At 44.1% G+C, this 14,717-nt stretch overlaps 2 protein-coding genes across 9 annotated transcripts in view; one reads left to right on the top strand and one right to left on the bottom strand.

The window, feature by feature from the left end:
- Nucleotides 1–827, bottom strand: part of LOC144341459 (uncharacterized) — a 112,626-nt gene extending 111,799 nt beyond the window's left edge. For all 7 annotated transcript variants that reach the window (XM_078004934.1, XM_078004929.1, XM_078004931.1 and 4 more), the window contains exon 1: nucleotides 222–827. In XM_078004934.1, the coding sequence (XP_077861060.1) occupies nucleotides 222–827 (606 nt within the window). The remainder of the gene's footprint in view (nucleotides 1–221) is intronic.
- JMY (junction mediating and regulatory protein, p53 cofactor) overlaps nucleotides 523–14,717 on the top strand; it is an 88,402-nt gene continuing 74,207 nt past the window's right edge. For both annotated transcript variants that reach the window (XM_015140327.3, XM_015140328.3), the window contains exon 1: nucleotides 523–2,091. In XM_015140327.3, the coding sequence (XP_014995813.1) occupies nucleotides 1,057–2,091 (1,035 nt within the window). In that variant the 5' untranslated portion in view covers nucleotides 523–1,056. The remainder of the gene's footprint in view (nucleotides 2,092–14,717) is intronic.

The raw sequence follows: 14,717 nt of genomic DNA on the forward strand, positions 1-14,717 counted from the left end.
TCATATCTTAAACTTTGTCTTTCCAGAAAATCTTTTGGAATTTTTTTTTTGTTTTTTTGTTTTGGTCTCAAGGGCAGAACTTAACAGGCTGGGGGCGAGCCCCACAAGAGTTCAGCACACCGTTCCCCGCGGCGACACGCTACTTCTGAACACAGGAGCGACTGCCCGTCGGGCTTCCTCCAGGAGAATGGAGACAAACGTACATTCGAGGGGCTCAATACCTGGAGTGCGAAACGTCTCAGTTCCTTCGCCTCAGTCTCTTTTCCCGGGTTCGGAAGCCACTTATGCAGCAGGGCACACCTGCCACTCACAACGCCCTCGGAGCCGGCAACCCGCCGACAGCGAGCTCCAGCCCGGGGGAACAGGAGGCTGCGCGGAAGGAAGGAGAGTCGGGAGCGCGGCCGCTCGCGGGCTGGCTCAGGGGACGCCAAGGGGAGGTGCCGGCGCGCACTGGCGGGGTGCGCGCGCCGCCGCCGCCGCGTCACCAGCGTGCGGCACGTGCCCGTGTTTACGTCCCTCGTGGAGCCGCCGACGTCAGCAGTCGAATGGCAACATTGTGGCGATGCTGAGGCACAGAGTTTAGAAGAAGGGTTCATCAGTCTGACCCGCTGCCGGCTTTCTGCGGCAGCAGCAGGAGCAGGGGCGGGGAGCTTGACCTGGGCGAGCGACCCGGGCGCACACAGCGCCGGCCTGACCCCGCGGGACCTGCGCCTCACCCCCGGAGCGCCGCAGACGCAGCTCCACGGCCTCGCGCCGGGGGCGGCGGGCGGCCGCGAGACGCTGCGGCAGCGCGGGGCTTGTAAACAGATCCGGCCGCACGTGACCATGTGAACTACCTGCTCCCGGGACGCGTATTGTCCTTCCCGCGAGCCGCGCCACAAAGGATCTCGGTGGTCGTGGCGCGGAGCGACGGGCGAACGAGCGAGGAGAGCCGGCCGGCGCACTAAGATGGCTGAAGGCGCCCGGCGAGGGTGAGCGGGGGGCGCGGCGCAGCCAGCGGGGAGTCCTCGAGCGGGCCGGGCCGGCGGCCCTTCCCCGCGTTAGGTCGGAGCCACCATGTCGTTCTCGCTGGAGGAGACGCTCGAGTCAGACTGGGTGGCTGTGCGGCCCCATGTGTTCGACGAGCGCGAGAAGCACAAATTCGTCTTTATTGTAGCCTGGAACGAGATTGAGGGCAAGTTTGCCATAACCTGCCACAACCGGACGGCCCAGAGGCAGAGGAGCGGCTCCCGGGAGCAGGCGGGGGCGCGAGGGGGCGCCGAGGCCGGCGGAGCTGCGTCCGACGGGAGCCGCGGGCCTGGCAGCCCGGCGGGCAGGGGCCGACCCGAGGCCACTGCCTCTGCAACTCTGGTTAGGAGCCCCGGGCCCCGGCGGAGCTCGGCCTGGGCGGAGGGCGGTTCTCCTCGGAGCACTGGCAGCCTTCTGGGGGACCCGCGGCTGCGAAGTCCTGGCAGCAAAGGGGCGGAGAGTCGTCTTAGGAGCCCAGTGCGGGCCAAACCCATCCCGGTTCAGAGAGTATCTGAAGCCAACGATGCGGCGGGGGCCGCTGCTGCTGCAGCAGCCAGACCGGCGCCGAAAGAGGCCCCGGTGTCCTCTGTACGTATAGTGAGCGCCTCTGGGACGGTCTCCGAGGAGATCGAGGTGCTGGAAATGGTGAAGGAGGACGAGGCGCCTCTGGCGCTCTCGGACGCGGAGCAGCCGCTGCCAGCCGCCGAGCTGGAGTCTCCGGCCGAAGAGTGCAGCTGGGCCGGACTCTTCTCTTTCCAGGACCTGCGCGCCGTGCACCAGCAGCTGTGCTCGGTGAACTCGCAGTTGGAGTCGTGCCTGCCGGTGTTCCCGGAGGAACCTTCGGGCATGTGGACTGTGCTGTTTGGGGGCGCCCCCGAGATGACGGAGCAGGAAATCGACAGTCTGTGTTACCAGCTCCAGGTCTACCTGGGCCACGGCCTGGACACCTGCGGCTGGAAGATCCTCTCCCAGGTGCTCTTCACCGAGACCGACGATCCCGAGGAGTATTATGAAAGCCTCAGCGAACTGCGGCAGAAGGGCTACGAAGAAGTGCTTCAGCGGGCCAGGAAGCGCATCCAGGAGGTGAGTTGAGTGAGCCTCTAGTCTGGGCTCTACTGGTCGCTTTTGGTTTACTGGCCAAACCAAAGGCTGAAGGCTTGGTCTCGGGTGTGCGCAGGTAGGACGGTTGCTTTTCTGGTCAAGTGGAAACCAAGAGGGGTTCCTGATCTACCTTCCCCTTCATCCCTCTGGGTGGCTGCTTAATTGACTCTCTGAAGGACCTTAGTCTTTATTTCCTTCCCCATTTATCAAATGCGCTCTGTGTACTACTCAGTACTGGTAATGCGCAATTAAAGCCACTCAGAAAAGTGTTCTGTAAGCATAGGCTACATGAGCATTTTTCTACCCCTAAAGCTCTCCCAGCAATAACTGCCCAGATATCAACTCTTCTTTGTCCGTGTCACCTTTATTTAAAATAGTTTGTCTTACCTAGCAAAGTTGATCTTCTGTTTTGATTCTTCTTTATGCAGTGTGGCAACCGACGCAAATTTTAAATTCATTTTTAAACGGGTGACCTGTCCAAGTGAAAAAGCACCTACTGACTATTGGATGCAAATTTATTTTTAAAAGATTTTTTATAAGTGTTTTGTTTCTTCTTTTTTGGACTACCTCAGATCTTTACAGATGGCTCAGGTTTCACTCCTGTTTTAGGGAGAAATAAAGGCTCTGGGCAGGAATGTTCGTTGTATTTTTGTACTTACTGTAGAAGTACAAAAGCTTTTTCAAACTAATCCTTAAAGTAACAAAAAATAATGGAAAAAAGGGTCTGAATGGATATACATATGGGGCTCTAGAATGTGTAAGAAATGTGTAATTCATGCCTGCTCACTGGCTTCTGCTGGAGGAACTTCACTAAAAAAAGTCTTTTAAAATATACTTAGTTTTCCCTAATGGGTACTGCACGTAGTTTCTCAAAGCAAGTTACTATTTTTACTATTAATGCAATTGAGATTGGTGGAGAAATGCACCACCGCCCACCTTTTTTTTTTTTTTTGGAGACTGTTTCGCTCTGTCTCCCAGGCTGGAGTGCAGTGGCACGATCTCGGCTCACTGCAGCCTCCGCCTCCCAGGTTCAAGCGATTCTCCTGCCTCAGACTCCTCAGTAGCTGGGACTACAGGTGCGCGCCACACGTTAGCCCGGCTCCTTTTTTTTTCAGTAGAGATGGGGTTTCACCATCTTGGCCAGAATGGTCTTTATCTTCTGCTCGTGATCCGCCTGCCTTGGTCTCCCAAAGTGCTGGGATTACAGGTGTGAGCCACTGTGCCTGGCCTGAAATGCCCCTTTTTATGGTGTTTATATTCCTGAGATTGTGTTGTTATCTGCCTATGTATATATAATACTTGAACCCTGTTAGACTAGGGAGCTAGAGCGTCCTGTTTTTTTCGTAGAATATGAGAACTTTTTCTTTATTAGACTTGAGTATTTAAGAAATGTTTGTTTCTCGCTTATACAATAGTACTCTCTTACAACTTCCTGAATCCAGTTTTTCAGTCCTTCCTGTTGGTTTACTCTATAACATGATCCTAGAGTTCCTGGTATCTGTTTTTATTTTCCTTTTTTATCACCTCACTTCGGGAGTCTGTTCTACCTTAAATTCTTTTGAAGGAAGTGACAAATCTTAAGTGACCACATATATTCTCAGAAGTGTTTGGTTAATATTGACCTGTATTTCTCTTAAACTGCAAGAACCAAGTTAGTGCTTCTTTCTTTTATTAGATTTACAGATTTTTTTTAAACTATATATTCTTTAAAAATTCCATGATGAGTGGGCCTGTCTGGTTTTAACTTTTTGGATACTCAGAAAAAGCGACTGTCAGGCCGGAAGCGGTGGCTCACGCTTGTAATCCTAGAACTTTGGGAGGCCGAGGCAGGCAGATCACGAGTTCAGGAGATGGAGACCATCCTGGCTAACACGGTGAAATCCCGTCTGTACTAAAAATACAAAAAAAAAAATTAGCCGGTGTGGTGGCGGGCGCCTGTAGTCCCAGCTACTGGGGATGCTGAGGCAGGAGAATTGCGGGAACCAGGAGGCGGAGCTTGCAGTGAGAGGAGATCCTGCCAGTGCACTCGAGCCTGGGCAACAGAGCGAGACTCTGTCTCAAAAAAAAAGAAAAGAAGAAAAAGCGACTGTCTCCGGTTTTTTAATTCAAATGGGTCAAAAATAAGCTCTCAAAATATATAGTTTTCTAGAACTCTTTAAAAAGGGGATTACATTAAAAAAAAAAAATCTGTTCCTAATTAAGGTTCTCTTGACCATAATGATTTGTTTTCTTTAACAGAAAATTATACTTTTTTTTTTTCTGAGACGGGATCTTGCTCTGTCGCCCAGGCTGGAGTGCAGTGGTGTGATCTTGGCTCACTGCAACCTTTGTCTCCCAGGTTCCACTGATTCTCCTGCCTCAGCCTCCTGAGTAGCTGGAATTATAGGCGCGTGCCACCTTGCCCGGCTAATTTTGTATTTTTAGTAGAGACGGGTTTTTACCATGTTGGCCAGGCTGGTCTCGAACTCCTGACCCCGTGATCTGCCTGCCTTGGCCTCCCAAAGTGCTGGAATTACAGGTGTGAGCCACTGCACCCGACCTTTCTCCCCCACTGCCTTTCGAAACAGTTTCACACTGTTGTCCAGGCTGGACTGTACTGGTGTAATCTCAGCTCATTGCAACGTCCACCTCTGGTGTTCAAGCATTTCTCCTTGCTCAGCCTCCCAAGTAGCTGTGATTACAGGCGCCGGCCACCACGCCTGGCTAATTTTTGTATTTTTGTAGAGACAGGATTTCCCAATGTTGGCCAGGCTGGTTTTGAACTCCTGACCTCAGGTGATCTTGCCTGCCTCGGCCTCCCAAAGTGCTAGGATTACAGGCGTGAACCACTGTACCCGGCAACTTCAATATTTGAAAAATAGCTATCAAGGACAACAAATAGGTTTGGTAATAATGCCTACCCTGACTTCTACTGGAAGATTGTGTTCTTAGATTATGTTGGGGGGAAGGGAGGGAAGTGTGGTGTGATTGGTTGGTGATGTCTGCCATGGACATGATAATGAAAGTGTGTAGGATGCTAGCCATGTATTTGTTTTTAGCTAATTAAATTTAACTGCTTTCTTAAGAGTTTGCAGTAACATTTTTTAAGGTAATATTTTTGTAGAAGTTGTGTCATGTTTGTTTTATTCTGTTGACTTAGTTTGTGGAATTCGCTATAGCTTTTCAAGCTAGATTTATCTGATAAATACATTCTTGAGGATATGTTACTTAGAATACTTAGTCCTTTGGTCACTTGGAATACTTAGTCCTTTTCCTTCTTTAATTTCTATGAATCTATTTTTTGGTCTTTTTTCCTACAGTATTCCTTTCCTTGTCCATTTAAAGGTTTCGACTTAAAACCACCTGTTTTTGTTCAAAATGGTTAGTAAATTGTTGAAAGGTTGGTTTGTTTGTTTTTAATAGAACACACTGTACAACTAGATTGTAAACTTTTCAAGGTCCTTGGTTTTGACAATACCTTGGAACTCTCTTCTTTGCCACCCCTAGTTCAGGACCACACATCTTGTGAGCACTCTTAATTAGTGGATAAAGGAAACTAGAGAAGATTTTATAATTAATTAATTTATTTTTACTATTGCAAGAATTTAAAGGACTTAGAAGATGTGTCCTTTTAATGTGAAGTTGTAAGATTTTTATAAATTGATAAGTGTAAATTTCTCAAAGGACAGTGTTTTCAAAACAAGGAGAAATTTTTTTTTAATGTACCCAATAGTTCTTGAAAGGAAAATCTCTTAAAACGTAAATAAATTCCTCAATAAGAGGTTTTTACCTGGGAATGGTGAATTCCCTGTAAGAGGGGCTATGGATGGGTTTTAATGGGGTGTCTGGCCCAGTTTTATATGTGTGGGCATGTGTGCATTTTAGAGAGAAAGGCAATAATGTCAGTCACAGGAATGTTTTGGTTTCACACTGCATTTAGAAGTTATGTTTATGTTGTAATGTACAGTATACTTAGGGGCTAAATGCAAATGAAAGGTGAAATTTGTTACTGGTGTGTTTGACTTCGGACTTTTACAAGAGTTTACTCTTGGAAGCACTATTTATACAGTAGGCACTGAATCAGTCCTTAAATGAATGCAGGTGCCACCAAGACCTCTATGAACAGTTTTCAGCAGTAGCCTTGGTTGTTGGTCAGAGCTGAGGATTGTATTAGTGTGTGTGCGTTGGTGGTCCATACCGCAGCTTAGGTTTGACCTGGATTTTATAAATAATGGTTTCTGTATAAGGACAGCTATTCTCGAGATAATTAACTGTGGTGCTTTAGATAGTAAACCTTAATTATGATGGTAGGGTTGATTAAGATCTAATCATCAGTGTTCATTTTGGAATTTATTATGTTTATAAGGATGTGCTCAATTCTAACTTCTCTTCAGTTGAAACCACGGTTTGGAAGTAGCATGTGTTTTCAAAATTATCCATGTAAGCCACGTAATAAATAGCCTATTGAGTGTTTGGAGTCAGAAAGACCTAGGTTGAAAATAGGACTCACCACTTCTGATGACCTGCTTAGTTATTTAACCTCTTTTAAAAAGGAAAATGGGGGAAATAAGGATGTCTTAAGATTTGAGTAAGACAGTATGAGAAAGGGCCTAACAAAGTGCCTGGCACTTACAAAACAGGCTTCCAGGAAGTGTTATTTTCCCTTTTTTCATGTAACAAGGATTATCCAGTTTTCCATTCAGCCCTTTTTGTGGGGATTGTAACTAATATTTATTGGCACTGTTTAGGTATTGGGCTCTTTACATTAGCTATCTGTTTCCATTCTCTTCACTGTCTGTTGAGATCAGTGGGTGTTTTATACCTGTTTTACTGAAGCAGAAATTGAGACTTAAAGAGATCCTGTGGACTTCACCAAGGCTAAACTAAGCTGAGTAACCAACCTCCGATGAAAGCCTAGATTTGTTTTAATCCAAATATGTGCCTTTTCTGCCATGCCTATGACCTGTTGGGGTTCTTGATCCAAAGGACTGTATTCCTTCCTTAAAGAGAAAGGACGTCAGTCTCTACTCTTGAGAATTGGGGAGTGGTATTATCTTAAAATGCAGTCAGTTCAATAATTTTTTTTTTAAAGACAGTGTCTCGCTCTGTTGCCCAGGCTGGAGTACAATGGCACAATCTCAGCTCACTGCAACCTCCGCCTCCCAAGTTCAAGCAATTCTTTTGCTTCAGCCTCCCAAGTAGCTGGGATTACACGTGCATGCCACCACTCAATAATTACTTTTGAATTAGGATAACTCATTTCAAGTTAATTATGACAAGCATGAGGTAGGGCAGTCTGAATGTTGTGTTTTAGAGAAAGGGGTTGCCTGGTGGTGCAAGGATAGGTTTATGTTAGAGAAGAGTGCTCAATCATGTGCAGGTTTTTTGTTTGTTTTGTTTTTATATCTTAATGGCTAAGCTGAAAAACAGCTCCTGACTTCTGAGGTTATTTAACTGAAGGGGCAAGGAGCTCTAGGAGGAGGTTTTGTTTAACAGGTGTCCTCCCAAGGATACCTTTGGGTCCTTAGAAAATAACTTTTGTAATTTTCCTGAAAACCTAAGATTAGTTATAAAACTCAAGCCCTGCTGAAACCCCAACTATATACGTTAGAGAAATGACAGTACTTTAGGAGTCTTGGGACGCCACCTGTCTTTCACTGGGCCAGCAAGCTATGGCCCATGATTACATATAAATAAATGGTGGGAGCAGGCTGCTGTTTGTAGGGAAGGATATAATATGATTGCAATGGAGAGAGCTGTTCTGTCTGGCAGTTCTTGACTGCATTGACTGGAAGTATTGAAAAATAGGATATTACATGTTGAGGACATATGGGAGCTGTAGACTTTTAGGACAGAGGATATGTCAACATTGTAGCTTGATGCCTTGTCTAACCATGTTATACTCCCATGAAAATATTGCAGACTGTTCTTTTACTGTAAAATACAGTTAAAGAATAATGAAACTAAGTGAATTTGTGGGATTCTTAAAGCATTGATGAAAGACTTGAAAGTTGGAAGCATTTACAATATTTTGATGCTAATCATTTTCTTCAATCCTGTACCCAAATGTACTTTTAGACAGTTTTTTGCATCACTGAAAAAGAAATAAGTATAGAAAAATGAATATATCCTAGGTTAGGGCTTCTATGAAACAAAAACATGGAGCCTGGTAGTAGGATGTCAGCCTTCTTGGTAATTAATTTGTGTGATGGTTTCTCTGCTTGCCAGTTAACGTCACAAGATGCCCAGTCCACCAGATATTTCTTTCTTTTTTCTCTTTCTTTCTTTTTTTTTTTTTTTTTTTTTTTTTTGAGACAGTCTTGCTCTGTCACCCAGGCTGGAGTGCAGTGGTATGATCTCGGCTCACTGCAGCCTCCACTGCCCGGCTTCCAGCGATTCTCCTGCCTCAGCCTCCCAAGTAACTGGTACTACAGGCATGTGCCACCACACCTGGCTAACTTTTATATTTTTAGTAGAGATGGGCCACCATGTTGGCCAGGCTGGTCTCGAACTCCTGACCTCAGGTGATCCACCTGCCTTGGCCTCCCACGGTGCTGGGATTACAAGCCTGAGCCACCATGCCTGGCCCAGATATTTCATAGACATGAAGTCTGGGGATGTTTCCTCCTTGCTAAAATGAGGTTAACTTAGACAACACTTCAGTAATGTTATTATAAGGGAGTGTGTATGTGTGTCTGAGAGAGATGGGAAGAGAAGGGAGAAGATGGGTGGGAAAATTGTTTTATCAAACATAGCAGCTGCTGTATTTGAATTAGCCATCTTATCTTTGCAGATTCTCACATGTAATTTTAATCGATCTGTTAACCTTCTCCATTGCTGCTTTATTTGACCTTTCGTTAACTGTAAAATATTTTTGACAGTAGGTCTTGAAAGCACAAGATGAGCCCTCTGTTGCTCCATTGATGGTTAAATGTATTTGCGCCTACTTTTTTTTTTTTTTTTGGTAACGGGAAGTTTCTTGTGGCTCTTTTCACTCTCTAAAAGGCCAGGACCTGCTTCCTCTGAATCTGCCTGATTCACTCAGTTGTTGGTAGGAGAATATTAAGTTCTAAGGGTAAGAGACATAGGCACTGAAGGCTAAATAATAGTTCTTGTAACTGTTTGTTTGTTTGTTTGTTTTTGGTAGAGATGGTGAAGTTCACTTGGTTTTTCAGGCTTCTTGTAGGGGACTTGATAATACCAAATAGCCTTAACATAGCATATCTAAGTTATTAAACTGCATAGGGGCAGAGAAGAACTTATTCAGCAAAAGGCCAGAAAATTTTCAGTTGTTTTCCTAAATGCGGGGGATTGTCCTTGAATTTTAAATTAAATATACTTACAATTCTATATAGTAGACTGTTTTTCAGACCGTAGCGAAGGTTCTGTAAAATGGTCTGTGAAATAAAAATAGGGCTGATGGGTTAGACATTTCACAGAGGAGAATTTTTAAGGATAAATATATGAAGTTACTTTAATAATTTGGGGTTTTATTTGTAACTTTCAGATTTGAGGGTAGTGGCTAGGGTCTTAGTTTACTCAACAAATAGTAATATAGGCACTGGGAAAATGTAGTGATGAACACTTTCTTTGGGAAGAAATTTTAAATAAAATTGGTCACGAAGTCATTCTGGTGCTTGGAATTAGTTGAGGCAGGGTGCTTTTTCAGAAGCATCCCACTACACTGTCTTTAGGTGCTTCATGGAAAAAAAAAAATTAAATGGATATGGCTCAGGAAAAATCTGTATTTTTATTATCCTGATTGTGATACAAGTTGCTTGACCTTAGGCTGTTAACTGGCCTTTTTGGGCCTTAGTTTTTTGTTTGTAAAGTGAGGTAAGGATAGCCTCTTTTTAAAGGACCCACAGTAGTTGACAGGCACAGTGTGGCAAGGGTTGGGACCTGAGAAACTTGGTTTTTTTATTTTTTTGAGACGAGGCCCCACTCTGTCGCTCAGGCTGGAGTGCAGTGGCGTGATTTTGGCTCACTGCAACCTCTGCCTCCCAGGTTCAAATGATTCTTCCACCTCAGTCTCCTGAGTAGCTGGGATTACAGGCGTCTGCCACCATACCCAGCTAATTTTTTTTTTTTTTTTTTTTGAGACGGAGTCTCGCTCTGTGGCCCAGACTGGAGTGCAGTGGCGCAGTCTCGGCTCGCTGCAAGCTCCACCTCCCGGGTTCATGCGATTCTCCTGCCTCAGCCTTGCAAGTTGCTGAGGCTATAGGCGCCCGCCACCACGCCTGGCTAATTTTTTGTATTTTTAGTAGAGACGGCGTTTTACCGTGTTAGCCAGGATGGTCTCGATCTCCTGACCTCGTGATCTGCCCTCCTCGACCTCCCAAAGTGCTGAGATTACAGGTGTGAGCCACCGCGCCCGGCCTAATTTTTGTATTTTTAGTAGAGACGAGTTTTCACTATGTTGACCAGGCTGGTCTCAAACTCCTAAACTCAGGTATCTGCCTGCCTCGGCCTCTCAAAGTTCTGGGATTACAGGTGTGAGCCACTGCGCCCACCCTGTATCCAGGTTGAGATCTCCCTGCAGTAAGATGACTGTTGAAATCACAGCACTTTTAATATTGCTTGTGTTTTTAGGCTTTGAGAAAGCCTAAATTCACTTTGAAGTACAGAGGGCATTTGAATATGGCAATAGTGTTTCTTCTTGTGTGTGTTTATCCTTACATCCATTACCTATGCTTCAAATTTTCTGTTCTTTTTTCACTTCTCCCTGTGGTTTTTAGTATTAAAACTGCTTTTCCGATCACTTTTTGATAACTGAAACTTATACTTGCAAAATGAATGCTTACTTATTAAAATTATTTCTTTAAGCCTATCTTTCTCCTTGCCGTCCTATCTAGATGAGTTTCTATCCACACCTATAGGTCCATAACTGGAGTGTGTATAAGGATGTATATAAGAAGTTTTAAATAGCAGCAATAGTTAGTTAACCTTTATTGAATGCTTACTGTGGGCCAAGCACTTTACGGAGATCTTTGTGTACATTATCTCAGGTGACACATAGATAGACAGTAAGAGGTAGGATGCAAGTGAGGTTGAGACCTGACTTCTCCATGTTAATAGCTGTGATTTTGGGCAAGTTACCTGATGCAGTGCCTTAGCTTCTTCATCTGTAGAGAGATTAATACTGCTACCTCATAGAGGGATTTAAAAATAGGTATGTTGGCCCAGCACAGTATCTCACGCCTGTAATCCCAGCACTTTGGGAGGCCTAGGCAGGAGGCTGCAGTGAGCCATGATTGTGCCTCACTTCTACTTTCCACTAGCTTAACTCTTGGTAGTAACTGAGCTTTCTGCCCGTGGTTCCTCATCTCTAAAATGGCATAATAACTATATACCTACATCATAAGATTGTTAGGAAGAACGAAAATATATGTGAAGTGCCTAGAATGGTATCTGATATAGAAACCGTCATAAATGTCAGCTGCTATTGTGATACTTTTTCATCTACTTTTTCCTGAAGCAACTCATACTGATGCTGGGTTCCTCCTAAACCCAAACTTGTTTGTACTAAAAACCATGTTTGTAATGGAAGCTGGTGCTGTACAGGTAAAATATTTCCAAGCCAAAACGTCAAAACAACAAGAAAAATGTGACAGGTTGATCTTCAACCTCCTGTACCCTCCATAGGAATTCCTAGTACATGCTTTCCCAAGTCCCTTGTTGCTGCTTCGTGTACACATTATTATTTTCGTTGACATCACAGGACAGGTGGTCCTTTTGATACAGTCAGTTAAAACGGTGATTCTAGTATTTTTTCTTGTCAGTTTTATTGATAGCTCTTCCCCATTTTTTTCTGTATTCCCCGTCACTTTGTTTGTAAGCGTTCCAGACAACCCTGACCACAATTGATTTGCAGATATTCCAGTTGAAATAACCATTAAAGAAATGGTAAGCATTAACCTCTGGAAACATTAAAAATACCTTTAAATCTCCTTCAATTGTTTATTTAATAAATAGATCTTGGCTGGGCGTGGTGGCTCACGCCTGTAATCCCAGCACTTTGGGAGGCCGAGGTGGACGGATCATGAGGTCAGGAGATCGAGACCATCCTGGTTAACGCTGTGAAACCCCGTCTCTACTAAAAATATAAAAAATTAGCTGGGCATGGTGGCGGGCGCCTGTAGTCCCAGCTACTTTGGAGGCTGAGGCGGGAGAATGGCATGAACCTGGGAGGCGGAGTTTTCAGTGAGCCGAGATTGTGCCACTGCACTCCAGCCTGGGTGACAGCAAGACTCCATCTCAAAAAAATAAATACATAAATAAATAGATCTTGTGTTAGGTATTTTTAAATTTTTAATTATTTTTCTTTTTTTTTTTTTCTTTGGCCTTTGAAGTAAGGGCTGTCCAGGTGCTTTTAACAGCCCATTACACTTCACTACAAATTTTACCCAACTGTTAATTATTTCCAATTATACCTACTTTTTTTTTAATATTGGCATTTCTGATTAGTAGTTTCATACTTACTCTAGCAAGATGTTGTATTTTAATATCTTTCATTGCACTTTTACATGTTTACCATGGTTTGGGGTAGCTTTGCAAAGTCTAACCATAACTTAAAATATTGTCTATGGGAAAAAATAAAGTTAAATGTGCCTTTAGGGTACAATATATTTCATAATTGAGAACTGCCTATATATAATTCTTCACTTTTATTTCATTAGTGTGATTTCCAAAGGATCCAGATTTGTATTTCTTAAGAAGAGTGTGTAGGTATTTCTATATGCTGATTTTTTTTTTTAACAAGTCAATTTATTTGACTGTGGAGGGTGAGGAGGAAGATTGGAAAAGTCAGTTTATTTGAAAATGCACATTCCTGTTTGGTTGGAAAGGAAGGAAAAATGAATGTGATTTAAGATAGCTGAGCATATTTATAGTTATTTCTTTATTGTAAATATATTTTATTATACTTTGAGACAGAATATCCCTCCATCACCCAGGCTGGAGTGCAGTGGCACAATTATGGCTCATTGCAACCTCAACCTCCTAGGCTCTAGTGATCCTCCCATCTCAGCCTCCTGAGTCACTGGGACTACAGCCATGTACCACCATGCCCAGCTAATTTTTAACTTAATTTTGGGGGGGGCATAGTAGGTATATATATTTATGGAGTACATAAGATGTTTTGATACAGACATGTAATGTATAGTAATCAAATCATGAAACATAGGGAATCCATCCCCTCAAGCATTTGTCCTTTGTTTTACAACAATCCAATTACACCATTAAATTATTATTGACTGTTGTCACCCTGTTGTGCTATCAAATACTAGGTCTCATTCATTCTATTTTTTTTTTAACCCCTTAACCGCCCTTACCTCCCCTCAACTTCCTTCCTACCCTTCCCACACTCTGGTAACCATCATTCTACTCTCTCTTTCCGTGAGTTCAATTGTTGTGATTTTTATTTTTGTATTTTTATTTTTATTTATTTATTTTTTTGAAACAGGGTTTCACTCTTGTTGCCCAAGCTGGAGTGCAGTGGCAAGATCTCAGCTCACTGTAACCTCTGGCTCCCGGATTCAAGCGATTCTCCTGCCTCAGCCTCCCGAGTAGCTGGGATTACAGGCATGCGCCACCTCGCCCAGCTACTTTTTGTGTTTTTAGTAGAGACAGGGTTTCTCCATGTTGGTCAGGCTGGTCTTGAACTCCCGACCTCAGGTGATCCACCTGCCTTGGCCTCCCAAAGTGCTGGGAATACAGGTGTGAGCCACAGTGCCAGTCTTTTTTTTTTTTATTTTTTGAGACAGAGTCTCACTCTTGCCCAGGCTGGAGTGCAGTGGTGCAATCTTGGCTCTCTGCAACCTCCATCCACCTCCTGGGTTGCGATTCTTGTGCCTCAGCCTTCTGGGTAGCTGGGACTGCAGGCATGTACCACTGCACCCAGCTAATTTTTGTATTTTTAGTAGAGATGAAGTTTCACCATGTTGGCCAGGTTGGTCTTGAACTCCTGATCTTGGGTGATCCACCCACCTCGGCCTCCCAAAGTGCTAAAATTACAGGCTTGAGCCACTGCGCCCAGCCTGGATATAAGCCATTTTAATTGGGGGTAAGATGATGTCCCATTGTACTTTTGACTTGCATTTCTCTGATTAATGATGTTAAGTACCTTTTCAAATGACTGTTTGACATTTGTGTGTCTTTTGAGAAATACTTATTCAAATCTTTGCCCATTTTTCAATCAAATTATTAAGTTTTTTTCCTAAAGAGTCGTTTGGGCTCCTATTTTTTGTTTTTTATTTTTTCAGACAGAGTCTCACTCTGCCACCCAGGCTGGAGTGCGGTGGTATGATCTTGGCTCACTGCAACCTCAACCTCCTAGGCTCAAGCAGTCCTTCTGCCTTCCCTCCCAAGCAGCTGGGATTACAGGCATGTACCACCACACTCAGCTAATTTTTTATTTTTAGTAGAGATGAGGTTTCATTATGTTGACCGGGTTGGTTTTGAACTCCTGAGCTCAAAATCCTCCCACCTCGGCCTCCTAGAGTATTGTATTACAGGTGTGAGCCACTGCACCCCACCTTTAATGTATTGTTGAATTTCGCCTGCTAGTTTTTTGTTGAGTATTTTTGCATCCATTTTTTTTTTTTTTTTGAGACGGAGTCTTGCTTTGC

The sequence above is a fragment of the Macaca mulatta genome, chromosome 6, assembly GCF_049350105.2.
Source record: "Macaca mulatta isolate MMU2019108-1 chromosome 6, T2T-MMU8v2.0, whole genome shotgun sequence".
Lineage (NCBI taxonomy): Eukaryota > Metazoa > Chordata > Mammalia > Primates > Cercopithecidae > Macaca > Macaca mulatta.